General features: G+C 52.7%; 1 protein-coding gene across 1 annotated transcript in view; it reads right to left on the bottom strand.

Annotated features, from left to right (window-relative positions):
- Window positions 1-15,929, bottom strand: part of JAG1 (jagged canonical Notch ligand 1) — a 35,257-nt gene that overhangs the window by 15,188 nt on the left and 4,140 nt on the right. The window contains exons 3-5 of the mRNA XM_043478905.1: window positions 10,387-10,438; window positions 5,108-5,362; window positions 3,446-3,506 (exon numbers count right to left, since the gene is read on the bottom strand). Coding sequence (XP_043334840.1) covers window positions 3,446-3,506; window positions 5,108-5,362; window positions 10,387-10,438 — 368 coding nt within the window. The remainder of the gene's footprint in view (window positions 1-3,445; window positions 3,507-5,107; window positions 5,363-10,386; window positions 10,439-15,929) is intronic.

Here is a 15,929-nt window from a genome sequence, read left to right as displayed (position 1 = left end):
CACAGAGGGACCAAGGGCCCCTCCCGGGCCCAGGCGACCCCCGACAAAAGGCAGGCCCTGTCTGGGGAGAGGCCCGCGCAGGGCCGTCCTGCACAAAGCCCCTCTCTCTCCTCAGGCTCCCGCAGGAGCCCAGGGGAATCAGTCAAGCCCTGGGGGCAGAGGAGAGGGCTTGCCCTCCAGTGACAGCAGCCACGCACATGTCCTGCAAACGCGGCGAGCTTTACACCGCAGCTCCGCTGGGTGCCCTCTCAGAGCGCATCGTGACTGCAGCCCACGACAAGATATCAAGGGCGGCAGGAAACTGCCTCCCAAGGAGGCGTCCTGAGACGGGACAAGGAGGGAGGGGGCACGCTTCCTCGCAGAGATGGGCTTGGATTTCTGGACACCTGTCTGCAGGGAGAGTGAGGAAAGCAACCGTGCTCAGAGCCAGCTCTGTGGGTGACCTATGACCCACCATCGCGGCTGCTTATGCTCTTTATTCTATAGCAGTTATTTCTCACTTTGCAAAAACCGAGCCAACTCAGTTTATCCAGCATTGGGGAAGGGAGGTGCGTTTCCTTTATAAATAAGCACATCGCTAATCGGACTCTTTGGAGGCCAGAGAGTGCCTTTGGTCCTCAAACAAAACCAGACGCACACACCTTCACCGGGGCAGGGCTCAGCTACACTTCCCTCAGGTTTCAAGCCCTCTGCAACTGTATCTTCTCAGAAGTGCAGCTTCAGCAAGCAGGTGGGCAGAGGGGAGGGGACCCCACGGCAGAGGAAGGGGCAGTGAGCAAGGGCGAGCGACAGGCAAGCATGTCCAGGGTGGGCCACCAAAGCCCTGTCAAAACCGTCTCCCCCTTCCTGGCCATTCAGCTGCACTTGGGAAAACAAGCACCCCAACATGCAAAGGCTTTCTGCTTCCAGAGAGCTGAAGGCTGGCTAAAAACCCTCGTCATGGGAAAATTATAGGGATCCAGCTAATAGCTAATCACCCATGGCCGCGAGTCAACTTAGCCCCTGAGAATTCTGACTAACCACTTCCTAACTTCTAAAAGCAAGCCATCCACGCCCCAGTCCAGAGAACCACCAGGATGTGCGGTTTAAAAATCAGACACAGGATTCCGGTTGATCTGAAATGAAACTTCAGTCTAAATGACAAATGACTATTTAATGGAGTAAAATAAGAACAAAGTCAATCCTTTGGTAGCAATTTCTTTAAAAGTGGACACTCAAGTTGGTGGGAGCTCAGGGTGATGCTTTTGATACTCTCAGCCTAGAAGGTAGATATTAAGAGGGAGCTGATTTGGAAATAGCATTCTCTTGTCTTTCCCCAATTCCCTCCCAAATGAGGGTTCGCTACACCTCTTCAATTTGCTTAACAAAATGCAAGAAGAGACAGCTGAGGACCTGCCCTCAGCTCTTAATTAATGAGAGCTGGATCCCCAAGCATAAAAAAAGGAACCACAAGAGGCCACGGATGACTTCAAAAGAAAACAAATAAAAATACTGACCCTAAAACAGGCATCCACAAAGTTATCCCAGTTTAATAATATATGATTAAGGTTCTCATGAGAAATTGAAGCGACTTTCCTCACAGGATGATTCACAATTAAGTTTGATATTATTGGCAGGCTTGCAATGAAGCAAGACCGTGAATCCAGGAAAAGGAACCCAGGTCGACTGGGGAGCAAGAGAGGCAAGGCAGGTTCTCTCATGTGGGGGAAACAAAACAAAACCCCAGCCCTGTCAGCCACCATCCAGAGGGCCGCTTACAGGTCGTGGGCCATCCAGCTACGTGAGCAGCAGGACCGGTGAGAAGGTTCTGTTCTGATTTTTCTTTCAAGGGAAAAGGAAAGAGCAGGGTGGGAGGCTATGCAAATGCGGTGTGGGAAAGTCACACCTCCAGTCAGTGAGGGCCTGCGTGTCCAGGCAGGAGTGGGAGGGAGGCTTCCAGAGAGGAAGGGCTCAGCTCTGGAGACAAAGCCTGTTGTTCTGGCTGGGAGGGCCTCCCCGGGCAGCAGCATGTTTGTTCTGATGACGGGAGCAGAAATCAACCCCTAGGCTGATACCCATCTGAGCCCAATGCAGGCGCTGCGGGTGCCCGTGAGCTCGGCTGCTCTGAACCCGCGAGCACCCTTCAGGAGAAGGGCCTGCTCCCCGCCCACCAGCTGCCCCCACTGACGGGGTCCGCCCCAAACCCCCTCGGCCTCCTGGAGCATAAGTGCCGCTCTCCACAGTGCAAGGACAGAGACATCTCAGAGCAGCCTGCTTCCGTGTGACTTCAGCAGCCCTGAGCTCTCCTTTAGCCTCAGAGCTCAGCGCTCCCGGCGGCAGGGAGCACCCCGAGGTGCAGACCATGGCGGTCCTCTAGACTTTCTGAGCAGCAAAACCACGTGGCTGAGGCGGGCCGGCCCAAATGCAGATTCCCGGGCCCAGCCGAGGGAGTGGGAGCATCTGGGTGCAGGGTGGTACCCCAGATTCGGGGCAGGACACAGAGCACCGGGGTTTGTTCCTCTAGCAACAGCGGCGTCACCAGAGGCTTGCTGCAAGTGCTGAGACTCGATCCCCCCGCCCCCGACGCAGAATATGACTCAGAATATGCGACCGCACAAGACCCCAGGTAACGTCAGTTTGAGAAGCACTGGTTTAGACTAAGGAGTCATACATAAGCTGCCCTCAGCTCAAACTGGAGTGGCTTTGGGGGCGAAAACGACAGTCCGAAGGACCCATGTAGTGTCACATTAAATCTGCTAATCCTTCAGGTTTGGGAGGGTTTGAGTAAAGTGGGTGCTCCTGTCAAAATGCCACAGACACCCACAGCATTTCCTGAGACAAGCCTTTCCCAGATGGGCACGATGCACATTTCAAGAAGTTCCAAAAGATGTAAGCGGGAAGCGGCGGGGGGGAGGTCTAGGTTTGGCTTCTTGCATTGTCCCGGGCCATAAAAGAACAGACTTCAAAGGTCGGCAGCAAAAGTCTACATTCATCAGGCTCAACTGACAAGATTCCAGCCCAGCCATTAACCTCTCAGCACCGGCCCGGCTCCCGCCTGCGAAGGGGCCAGGAGCTCGTGCTAATCCCATTCTAAAGAATGCTCCACTTTCCCGACTGATGGGAAAAGTGGGGGAGGGCCGGGAGCCGAACACCACGGCCAGCACCAGCCCGTCCTCGACAGTCCATTAGCACTTGAAGGGGAAGATTATAACAACGTGTTATCAATTTACAAAACCGTTAATACATGAAGTCACTCGCTATGCCCAGAAGTTTTTTTTTTCCCAAGCATGTACATTCCAGTGGACAGCTGGTATAATTTAATAAGCTTCGGATGTGCTTATTTGAATTTTTTTTTGGTCAAGTTTTCTTGTCCTCCAATGAAAGACAGGCATATTCACAATAGAGTCAGTCCTCTTTTTGCATTAAAGGGATAATTATTAGGGAGAAAAAAAAGTTGAGTTTTTACCTGCAGTCGCCTGGGAGTTTGCAAGACCCATGCTTGGGGCTACAGCCCTGTCGGCAAATAGCTGTAAAAAAGATAAAAAAGGGAAACACAGAAGGGTGTGTCAGCACGCTGCCAGTCTCTCACAGGGCCACAGTTGTGGGAATGGCCTCGTCTGACAAAATCCACTGTTTCAAGAGATCTTATTTCAAGTACACTGTAAGGAGAGGAAGATGGGAGGTGTCCCAAGAACGAATCCAGCTTTAAACTTCAAGGCCCTGCGAGCAGATCCTCAAACGTGACGGTATTTGTGGACAAAAAGCAGGCAAGTGGGTAGGGGAAGGGGTGCCTCTGGATGATACATGCCCTGCTTCCACCCTCAACTCCCACCCTTGCCAAAAACAAAAAGAAGGCCTAATCCTCCCCTGGCCATCATCCTTCCTCCATCCTCCAGCCTTCCTAGAACCCTCCGACCAAACGCCTGGTGTCTCAGAAAGCCCACGGGACTCACAAAGCAACCAGGCTGACCTTACTCGGCAGGCTAAACCACCAGCCGGATCTAGTGGTATGTTTTTTTTTTTTTTTTTTTGCAAAGTATTCCTACAAAGCAATTCTGCTTCCTTTATGGAAAAAAAAATTTTGAACAGACATTAAAAAATAGTAGGCAGATAGTTTTAAGTAACTGTTACTGATTTTTAGGACACCAACTATTTAAAATATGTTTATCAGTCCTTTCATTTGGATCCCAGAAAGGCTACCTTTTCAAATTCCTGTCTCTAATTATTTAAGAAAGCATTTTTGCCCAAGAGACCAGCAAATTCTTCTTTGCCCTGCCCTTCAGCCACAGTTCAAAAATTCATTTTTTAACTTGAGTTTATCTTAAAGGAGTTTACCAAATCATATGAACCAAGCAGAATGCATTAATGTTCGTAAGGGCCTATTATATGGTTAACTAGAATTACCCACCAATTTGCTCTGAATGAGCAGCTTTGTGAAGGGGAAGCCCACAGACAGTTCTGTGCACACCTGTTTGAACTGGTGCGAACTCCCCGAATTCTAGCAGTCAGGGCTGACAGTCGACAGGACGTGTGGAGGTGTGTCCCGCTGTGGGCACATTCAATTCACCGCTCACTCTCTCCCCAAGGCCGTGCCCCCAGGGATGCCCAGTGAAGGCTGCTGGGAGGCCACCGTGAGCCCAGGGTGTCGTTTCTCACAGGCTCTCAGACACGGGCTGGGTAACCCCGTCTCAGCCAGCATCTGTTAGGTCAGGGGCCTTAAGCACAGACCCCGAGAAGTGGGGTCGGGCAGCAAGCGCAGGAGCGGAAGAGGCTGAACCGGAGCCCGGCCTCGCCGGCCCAGGAGCCGCTCTGGAGTGCGGACTGCAGCCCTGAATCAAGGCCGCGGGGGTGTGGCCCGCACACACCGGTGTCAGCCACTCACAGGCCGAGCCCGAGCGGCTGGGCGTCAGGCAGCACCCGTTTAGCCCAGGACAGCGCTCCAGAGATGGAGCTGCTGTGAGGGGTTGGTGGGCAAGGCTCGGAGCACCTGGGGGAGGGGGTATCCACGGCAGCTTTGTGTCTGGGGCCTAGAAATCAGCCCCCGTCTCGCATGCCCGGGAGGCCGCCTGACCGGAGGCGGGCGAGACCGTGGCCCTCACAGTGACAGCCGTGGAGCACGCCCACACACCTTTGTTGCACTCCAGGCCCGTCCAGCCTTCCATGCACGTTTTGTTCCCATTCTGGTCACAGGCATAGTGTCCAAAGAAGTCGTCTCTGGGTCGGCAGAACTTATTGCAGCCGAAGCCATAGTAATAATCATCGCAGATTACTCGGATCTGATACTCAAAGTGGGCAACCCCTGCGTTGTGCTTCAGCGTCTGCCACTGCCGGCCAGGGTTGATCATGCCTGAGTGGGAAGCCTTTTCAATGATGCTGTCAGGTTCTAGAGGCAAAAAAGGAAAAGGATTAATCACAGTAAACTTCACATGGGAGATTTCTCCCCCAACCATTCTGATGATTTTTAATAACAAATGCACCTGGTACAAAATTCAAACAGTACAAAAGGGCGGAAAATGAGCCATTCACCTCCCTCTCCAGAGGCACCCACCGTACATTTACCTTCTTACTTCCACTATTTCACTGTTTGCAAATAAAGTGAAATTATTTACCTAGTTTCTGACATGTGCATTGAGGTTGTTTTGGCCTTTTGTTAATAAGTAAGGCCACAAGGAACAGCCTTGAACATATCTGCCTGCATGTGGTGCTAAAAGAAAGAAATATCCCAGAAACAGAAGTACTAGGTCAAAGACACACACATAAACAACCCAGTTCCGGCCAGAAAACTCCAAGCACCAGGATCGAAGCCCTGTCCTGCTCTCCCAACCAGCAGAGGAAACTTCCCCAACAGCAGTGCCAACACTGTGTGTTATTGGATCTCCAGATTTAATGGGTATGTAAGTGATGGTGAGAACCCTTCTGACAAAACCATGTGTATCTGTTCCCCGGAACTGCAAGCCTCTTTCTCTCCTTTACCAAATCTTCTGTTGTGCTGTTGGTAACACTGGTTTGCAGAAGCTCTTTATATGTAATAGAAAGAGGCCCCTCTCTTATGGAAGGCTACTCTTCAAGAAATTTCATTATCCCAGGTTAAGGTTAGCAACCTTTCTTTTCTGGTTTTAGAGTTGTGTATTTTGCTTTAGAAAAGCTGTGTCCACTCCCAAACTCTTCACTGGAAGCCAAAGAGTAATACTGGGTGTTTTTTTTTAAGTTGAGAACTTTGCTGCCTCTTAAGCTGGTGTTTAAACAGCAATACCACGAACTTGATGTATTTGAACCACCTTTGCCCGGAGGGCAGATGGGAAACTCATCCACCCCAGTTTACAGACAGGTGGACTGAGGGTGTTTTCCAGCCAAGTCAGGCTCCTTAAAGAGTGCCTAGACTCACCCGGGGCCTAAGCGGCTCCAGGAAGAGGCAGTGGTCCCTGCCCTGCGGTCACTTATCATCTAGTCGGATAAGAGACAAATACAAAAACAGCTGCAGACTCCAGGTGTCCGGAGCTCGGAGCAGGGCTGTGGGCAGGAGCCGAGGCCCCAGGTCAGCACCCAGCCTGGTCCTGCGTTTGTTTTCCTAAACCTGCCAGCACCAACCCTGGACACCATGTCAAATCCAAAGCCGCCTTGGAGCGACCGTTATGGCCTGTGTGCAGTGTCTTTGTGATTCTTACCCACCCACACCCCTGTTTTTCTAGGCCCAGGGCCTGTGCTCATTTGCAAGGCTGGGCCAACGCCACAGGTGACCAGGACGCGGGCCTCCTGGGTGGCCTCAGCCACACTCCACCTCAGACAGCGCCCAGTCCGCACCCTCTGGGCGCTTACCTTTGGGCAGGACAAGCCTTGGACAAGCCCGCATACCTGCAGACCTACACCCCAGCATGCATGAAGCACTTGCAGAGAACGCTTTCCTAACCTGAGTTTTGCAAATAAACACGGGCCAAAGAATGACAAAAATGTCCCTCTATTAACTGTGTGTTTGCTCTGCTGGTTCAATTAAAAAGTGGAGTGAGCTATTACTATGTGATGATGAGATCTTAATAAAGGAATTACTGAAACACACTGGCCCTGGCTCCAAGGCCTCCCCTCCACTCAGGCAGGTGAGGACAAACAGCTCAGATGGGAGTCCAGGGCACTCTGAAAGGCACAGGCTGCCGCGTCAGTCAGCTCTCTGCCGTGCTATTTCCGGGAGGTGTTGTGGAGACATCATGTCAGAGTCCTCAGTGGGGCCAACAGGGCCATACAGCTACCCTCACACCGGCATGAGATTCCTCCTAAGGGCTGAGAGGGAGGTAGGGTGTCTGGGACACACTTCCTGGCATCCGGGTTACAGAGAGCATGTCTACTGGCAGTTTTTTCTAAGCTCCTGCCACCTGAATCACTCTTCCTATCAGCTTGGGGCGCTACCAGTGTTTCTGGGCGAGTTCAGTTGGCAGTCCAGCTTAAAGGCTGGACTTCCCTGGTGGTCCAGTGGTTAAGAATCCACATTCTAATGAAGGAGACGCTGGTTCTCTTTCTGGTCTGGGAACTAAGATCCTACAGGCCTTGCAGCACACCCAGAGATAACAGTGATGAAAAAGAGAGTAGAAGGGAATGTTAGCAGGCCTTCCTGCAATCATGAACTGCGTGAAGATGGAAGACAAAGCACCCGCAACAGTTCTTCAGGCCAAGGAGGAGGGCATGAGAGGCAAGTATGAGCAGAACCCTGGAACCACGCCAACCACAAACCTAGATGGCGACCTTGGCCAAGAAGGCTAAGTAAGATATAAGGAAAACCTGGTGTAAGGATGCCAACTTGTGTTTACATACCTATTGATCAGAGTGATAAAAAGAAATCATTTGCTCTGGGAAAGAGTAAAATGTGCACCCTTAGATAGCACAGGCCTGAGAGGTGAGCGATGACTGTGAGGGCAGATGACAGCAAGGCCATCCTCAGACAATACTTTCTGACACGTGTGTATCTCCTGGGCTTCGCCTGGGCCGGGCTGTGCCCCTGAGGGTTCACTGCAGAGCTGCTGTGGGAGGGAATTCTCAGTTCCGAAGCTCAGGGCTCTGCCTCTAAATCTGAAGCCTTGTTTGGTCCTTAAAGAGCAGCCAACTCCGTTTGGGTTACTACACAGCTTCAGTTTCTGCCCTCGTGGAGGACAGTCCCCTTGGGAGGCATAGAGTGTGAAGGGAGTAAAAAGCAAAATACTCCAGGGAGGGGGAACAGCACGTGCAAAGGCCTTGAGGCAGGACAGAATGTGATGCCTTTGAGAACAGAAAGGTGACTGGTGCGGTATGATCACACGGCTGTGACAGATGACAGTGTGGCCGTGAGATGGAGCAGGCAGGGAGACAAAGCCGGGCTGTACCAGAGGCTTTGGGGCCACACAGATACCTGTCCAAGCTGCCAAATGGCTCTTACAAGGTGATACTCAAACGGTACACTTTGAAAAGATGAAGATGGCAGGAGAATGCAGAAAGCACCAGAAGTGGACCAGGGCAGATAGACAGAGGTCCAATTAATTCAGCCATTACTATAGGAGTCCAGGCACGAGCAGACGGTGGCGCGGACCAGGACTGCAGCAGGACGCCAGTGAGCTGCTGGACACAAGACTGTCAGAACTCGGAGGTGGATTAGACGCCGACAGGAGAGAGGGTGGTACATAGGGAGTGCCGCCCAGACTCCTGGATTATAGTCCTGGGCGTTCAAATGCTGCTGCCAGTCACCACCAAGGGCCCTAGGCAAGCTCCGCTTTGGGGAGGGAAGATGACACACTGGGTTCTGATCATGCTATAATTCAGGATACCTTGGAAGCACTGCAGAAGGGAGGCTGGACAAGCAAGTGGATAAGCCACTCCCAGCAAACCCCAGCCCCTCCTCATCGAGTTCTCAACGTGAGCCTGAGTGCCCTGCAGGGGACATCCCGCAACTTGGAGGCAACCCTTCACTTCAGGGGTAAAGGTCTGGGAGCCCTTTATCCCCACCCCAATGTTTCCATGGTTTTACCTCCCGGCAAGGGACGAGAGGCTCCAGAACCCCCAAAGGGAGCAGACAACTGTGGGCAGCTCTGGGTGGGCCCCCGCTTCTGGGGGAAGAGCTACCTGACCTGTGGGTGATGGGAGGCCTCGGAAGGGCCCTGCAGATGCTTGGGGCTCCCTGCACACCCCGACAGGTATCCTGATCCGGCTCTCACCAGGAGCCAGCGGGAACCTCAAGGATGCTCACCCCACCAGCCTGTGTCAACATCAACACCAGGATATCTGAGGAGCCTATCCCTGCCCCACGCCCGTCACCCCAATGCTTAGTGACCGCTGCAAGCAGGTCCCTATGACATAAGGCTCAGCCAGCCCCCAACGCGCGTGGCAGGGGAGGGAACAAACAGGGGCCCACAGCCCTGACTGGCACCAGCCGCAACCCAGGCTGGGCGCCGACTCCCCTCCCCCCACCACAGCGGAACAGGGCACCGCTCGGGGACTCAGATGCCAATGGAAGGGGGTGACCCAAACGGCCTGGAGCCTCAGGTAATGGGCTCAGCAGCAACCAGGTGGGCCCAGGCGGCCCAGTGAGACGGGGCAGGCCCTCCGGTGCCCCTTCTGGTGTTCACCAACCCCCGAGTCAGGAAGAAAAAGGAAGGCGGGGAGAGAGGGAAATGTCACTATAGCAGGGTCAGAGGGTGAGACCCGCAGAGGGAAAGGTCAGAGGCAGCGGGCTGATGAGCCCTCCTCTTGTGCAGACTCGGATTTCAGCGTGAACCAAGATTCCCCATGACAACCACCCAGATCCTGCTGGCAAAAGGGGAACTGGCAGAATCAGCCAGGGAGGGGAGGAGTATTTGGAAGCTACAATTCAAGAGCAAAGGCCCTCCAGGGCCTCCCCGCCCCAGCCCCTGCGCCCGCCCACCCCCAGCAGGGGAGCCCATGCTGAGAATAGGGTCAGCTTGCAGAAGGGGACAAGCCTGGCGTGGTGGCCACGAGGCACTGGAACCAGCTTCAACGAAAGGACTGTCATGGCCAGTGTGGGAAACGCAGACACTCAGGGCTCACCTGCCCACCGAGTGAAATTCAAGGTCGGTCTTTCGAGCCCAGAGCCACCTCTGGGACTTTATCTTTCCGATGAGAGATTAAACGCTCACTTAAAATTTAAATGGACTTTTTAAAAGTCACTACTTTGATCCTTTCACAGTCTACAAGGTTTTAGAGTTGTAAAACCATTAAGATCTCTATCCTAAAGATAATCTAAGGCCTGTATTCAGGGGCTGAGTTAACTAGCAATCTGTCCTGGCCACTTAATATTCCAAGGGAAAATTCTAGGGGAAGGGATGGAAAAAGACTCCATGGAGAGGTTCAGGGTTGGGGGGTGGGTGGGTACAGAAGGGTCTGACAGGCCCGGGGGCCTGCTCTGTGCTTCCAGACTCACAGGTTGATACTTACGGACAGTGTCATTGCTGGAATCCCACGCCTCCACAAGCAAAGTGTAGGATCTCTGAAACACAGATAAACAACAGCTCAGTACTCAGAAACCGGGGTCAGCTCGCAAAGGTCAGGCTTTCACGGCCTGCCTGCATGCTCTGCACCGAGATGGGACCTGTCTTTGCTGTGAAGCGAGGCCCTGGGTGCTCAGACCCAGACCAGCTCCCCACCACCCCCAGAGCCCAGCCCAAGTTGACAGAAGAGACAGTGCTCTCTGTCTTCCGCAAGCAGGCAGCCCCAAGTTCCGAGCAGGAAATGCCACCTCCCGATTTGTGCACACTCGACGTGTGGTTTCCCCAAACTTTCCAGCCTCTTAGCATGACGCCCGAGAAAGCTGCACAAAGAACTGATTCTCAGCTAACCTACCCAGGTATCTGGGCTGGGGAGTGGGGGTGCTCAGCCAGTGAGGAGGCTGCGGACTGCTGTTTCACTCCGGGCCCTGCTGGGGAGGTCCCCAGGGGGCCCCCTTTCCTTTTCAGAACCCCTTTGAAAGCCCTGTCTGTGTGAGACCATCTCGGCTCCCACAAGTATCAGGTAACTCTAGGAAGCAGGAGGGGTGGGTAGGTGCAAAGAGACTCTGAACACAAAGGCAGTAACCTAACTTAGGGGTGCACAGTGCCGCGGGTGGGGGGCTGGTAGACGATAGGAAAGGAAGTATAAAAGGAAGAAAGAGCTGCACTCCATGGGTTATATTTATTGATAAACTTATCTGTCAATAAGATCTAACATTCCAGGAATAATCAGAGTCCACTAACCAAACAAATTCCCTGGACACTGGCGGGACGCCAGCAATCCTACTGAGAGCACCTTTTATCTTCCAGCTTATCTCAGAATTCCACCTCTCCCCCCAAAACCCAAGCCATCAGCAAATTCCCGCTTTTACTCAAATCTTCATTTGTAACTTAGGATGAGGTCAGTCTCACAAAACACCAGGCTTTCAAGAAAGCTTCTGCTGTCTTCGTGATGGGAAATGTATCCAGGAGGGGGTGGGATGGAGAGGAAGGGCACGTGAATGTCTCTATGCATCCCTGCCTTTCACTGTCCAGCACCAGGACGCTGGGAAGAGCAGCGTGTATGGATCAAACAACACAACTACAAGGTGAAGGCAAAAAACAGAAGGGGGAAGGAAGAAAAAAAAAAAAAGAGCTTCATTCATAACTCAAGGCAAGCTTACTGCTCACACAGTGACCCAGCAGGTCTTTGAATATAAAAATATCTTGTGATAGACCCTGCCTTGGAATTCAGCCGAAATATGTTTCATACTCAAAGCAGAGTAGGATTCCATTTCGTTCACTGATAACTGTGGGAAAATGCTCTGAAAAGCAAGTAGAACCAGGCAAGCCGGGGCATATACCCAGCCCTCTCCTGCGACCGGCCAGAGGTCCAAATTCAGTGCTGTCATTGTTGATATTTTATTAGTGAAAGTTACACCTTATTTACTGCCTCTGCGTTTCCTACGATTTCCTACACATTACAGGACCCCTCCCTGAGAACAGCAAGAAGTGAAGTTTCTCTGCAGACGTGAGAGGAGAGGCAGGTCCATATGAGGCCACATGTGGGGCTGATGCTGGATAACGAGGCCCTTCCCTTACCGGTCACGACAAGACCCACCTTCTCCACTTGCACATATTGCTGCAATTTATCCTCTGATTAAACGCACCAGCACTAAACACGTAATGCCTGCGAGCCCCACGAAAGGAAGGGCCTCTGGGATCAGCTGGCGTGACAGCAGGGACTGCTTAATGCTCAAGGGAGGGGGCAGCATGGTTCTCACACAAGGCCCTGGGAGGCCAGGCTGCCTTCAGAGTCATCCTCCCAGAACTGGGAGACCTCAGAAGCTGCTGGCCAACACGCCCCGCCTCGAGGGGAAGGAGGGCAGCATCTGGGTCTTCCCACGAACAGCCTTCTAGAGGCAGAGGTGGGCTGGGGGCTGCAGCATTGGCGGTCTTGGACCGTCTCACTCCCAGGCTTCAGAGGAGGGACCACAGTTCTAGGACTCAGCTCCTGGGGCAGGAGGACTCCTCCCCAGCCAACCTTCAGAGCAAAGACTCCTCTCCGAGGCTCCTATTAGGAGGCACTCTCACCTCCCACTCCGTCCCCGCACTATAGATCAACAATCAAGATAATTTGGCAATGATTATTAGTTGCTAGGGAACTTTAACTTTTCCCAGGCCCACGCCTGACCTCTGTGCATCCCAGAAGGTACACCCAGACTCCCGGATGCAGACCACGCATGCGCACCCTAGGCCATCAAGGCCAGCCACCAGGTCCCAAATCGGCATTTTGCTACAATCACATCACACGCAAGTGACCACTGCCAACCTAACCCCAACGGGGGCTGAGTCCCAGGGCCCTCCTCACGGCGTGGCATGGGCGGCAGGTGAGATGACTGGCAGGTGTTCCAACTTACTAACAAGTTCATACAAACATCCCCACCCCCCAAAGAAACACAAAAGAAACAGCAGACACCTGGGTTTTTCTTGGTTTCAATCTATGAGAATAGGATTCTTATATAAAGCTACCTGGCATCCATCTATTTTTCCTTTTTTCCCAGAAAAAGAGCCAGGGGGAAAGCAGGAGGGATGGGCAGTATCAGACCTTCCGTTTGGGCTCCGAGTGAATGCCTCTGCCCCTCCCCAGCTCCAGGGACCCTGGCAACCTGGGAGCTGGGTCTCCATTCCGCACAGCAGAAGGAGCAATGGTCTGCTTTCAGAAGGCCGTTTGGAGAGGATGCCCTGGGATTCTACCTCGAGGAGGGTCCTGGCCTCAAAGCGCCCCCACCCCCCCTGCGGGGGTTACCTTGGCACCGGGCAGAGTGGTAAGCACTTAATTGCCACATTAAGAAGGGGGGATGTGAGAAACAAAGGTGGTTGTGCTGACAGCTGGGAGCTTCCTTTTCCTGGCAACAGTGGCAGCCACACCAAGCCCTGAGAAGTGGCTGTCTCCCCTCCTGCCAAGCTGAGGGACGCAGACAGCCCACCCTGCACAGAGGACAAGTGCAGCGTCCAGAGGCCCCGGCGGGCGGCGGGCAGCGCGCCCTGGGAGTGCCCAGCGTGCGCGGGGGGCCATTGTACGCAGTCATCGCCCCGGTCAGGCTGGGGCCCTGGGTTCTGCTGACTCGACGGCCGCGTCCTGTCTCTGCACTATTTGTGAGGCGCGGCATTATTCCCTGTAATCCTCGTTTCAGTCAATCCGGCCACACTATTGTCCTGCCTGCGTCTGGGTGGCCAGAGTAGAATATATTCCAGGCACAAACATATTACATAAAGGCTCCAGAAATGCCATGTGTGGGCACACACGTGCTCACCCCGACGACTCACGTGTGTGGCGGGGTTCAGGCACAAAGTGAGGTGCGGAGCGGGGACAGCCACCCCATGGCGGCCCAGCTGAAACCTCAGTCATGGAAAGCAATTTAGTCTGCAGGGCTTGACATTTCAATAGAGTCTGATCTGGTTACAAAGGGTGATTTTCTCATGAAACCCCACCTCAAAGACTCACCAAGTGGGGCCCCAAAGCTCGGATCCAGATTGGAGACTCTCAATGAGATGCCCCCACCCCCTTTCCCATCATTACCCCTACCTGTTTGAAAAGCATCCCACTGATAATTAAATGCACCAGTTACAAAAGGGTGGCGAGGTTAATAGATAGAATACCGAGAAGCCAGCCAAGCACAACCGTCCGGTTCACACAGAGCAAGCCTGAACAAGATGCCTTTCTACTCATTTACCAAAGTGCGCAGAAACTGGGCTGAGCTGGTGGAGGACCCTGGACGTCTGACTACTTATGTGCCACGTTAGCCACTGGGACCCACGCTGCGGACTGCCTCCCTGCACACACACTGCACCAGAGACAAATGCCATTGGTGCCATAAAGTCAAGGACCACAGGGGAGGGATCAGAGACCAGTATGGGAATCACGACACTGGCACTCACCCCCCACGCCCCCACCCCCGGAGCCAAGATAGAAGCAGAACGTTTCCCAACCCAGAAGCCTCCTCCTCCTCTAGAAAACCCAAGAATCATCACTTTCCATGTGTACTAACACAAACATCTTCCTAAAGTTGAAATCTAGGTTAGCTGTGTTTGGGTCTAACTTTTTTTTTTTTTTAATGTATTTAAAGACTGGAGCAGCTTGGAACCTCACCTTGGCAGAGAGGGTAGAAACATGTCTCTAGAAGTTTACCAAGGGGAATTCTCAGGAATATTTGCCTTTACGGATTACCATGCTAATTGTATGCACGTCCAGAGATTATGCATTCTTACACGGTAACTAATCTTGAACGCTTGGCACTAGAACCAGGTTCTGGCCCTCCTACAATGGGCCAGCGGCTGCTCCAAATCCAGCCCAGGCCTCTGCATTCCTGTTTTCAGATCCGGATGTGAAGACTCTTTGTTGCCTTGGCTTCATTTTTTAATGAATAACATTTTTCCTCCATGCTAAACTTTTCACATGCCTTCCATCCAAAAGGTCCGTTACAACCGTTTGCTGTACAGATTTTAGGCAGCGTTCAGATGGCTGGTTTTCAAGGAGACTGCGTGCTTTGTAAGGGGCTGCTGCCCCTCCTCCTCACCCATCCAACTTCCCTAAGAGCCTGCATGCCAAAAGCTCTACCAGTCTTGAGAAATGTTTGAAGTCCCTGTAGAATGATGGGTGTGGATTGGTGGGTTGCAAACTCATGCAAGTACTGGAGATTTGAATAAGTTGCTAAGAAACAAGACAACAAGGAGAAGAACACAACCGAGGCTACACCTGGAAGAGGAAAAAACTACGAGAAACCTGGTACCTTGCACAGGGAGTCCACGTGGGGAGCGGCCATTCTGCAGACCCACAGCACCAAATGAGCACAGCTCAATTTTCTCCCCAGCCAGGTTTTGCAATGCAGACATATCATTTCATCGCTTTAGTATGAGGGAGGTGTTTTAGGGCAAAGGGTGTTTTCCCCACACACAGAAAGTCCCTTGCTATCAGCATGTACGCACGTGAGCTGTTTGTGTGCATGCACGCTGATCACGTGGGTGGCACATTCTGACTGCAGAAAGGGGCCAGTTCCAATGAGAACCCCATCCCTCCACTGGCTACCCATGTGTGGAGGCCCAGGAACCTGGAAAGTGAGAGTTGCTCAGTCATGTCTGACTCTCTATAACCCCACGGACGATACAGTCCATGGAATTCTCCAGGCCAGAATACTGGAGTGGGTAGCCTTTCCCTTCACCAGGGGATCTTCCAAACCCAGGGATCGAACCCAGGTCTCCCGAATTGCAGGTGGATTCTTTACCAGGGAATTCTTTACAAGGGAAGCCCCAGGGACCCGGAAGGACAGCATAAAAGGCAAAGGCATGTCAGTGGCAGTCTGTAACTAACCTTGTAGCATCTGATTTACTCAGTGTCAATGGCATTTAAATAAGAGGTGGAGGGGTGAGGTGCCTGAACTGCTTCTGACAAAGTTTCTCCAGATTCAGTTCACTCTAGGGCCAGCAAAGCATCAGTAGAGCGAAACTAGGGTT

This window comes from Cervus canadensis, chromosome 10 (assembly GCF_019320065.1).
Source record: "Cervus canadensis isolate Bull #8, Minnesota chromosome 10, ASM1932006v1, whole genome shotgun sequence".
In the NCBI taxonomy this organism is placed as follows: Eukaryota; Metazoa; Chordata; class Mammalia; order Artiodactyla; family Cervidae; genus Cervus; species Cervus canadensis.
This window is presented reverse-complemented; position numbering and strand designations above follow the sequence as displayed.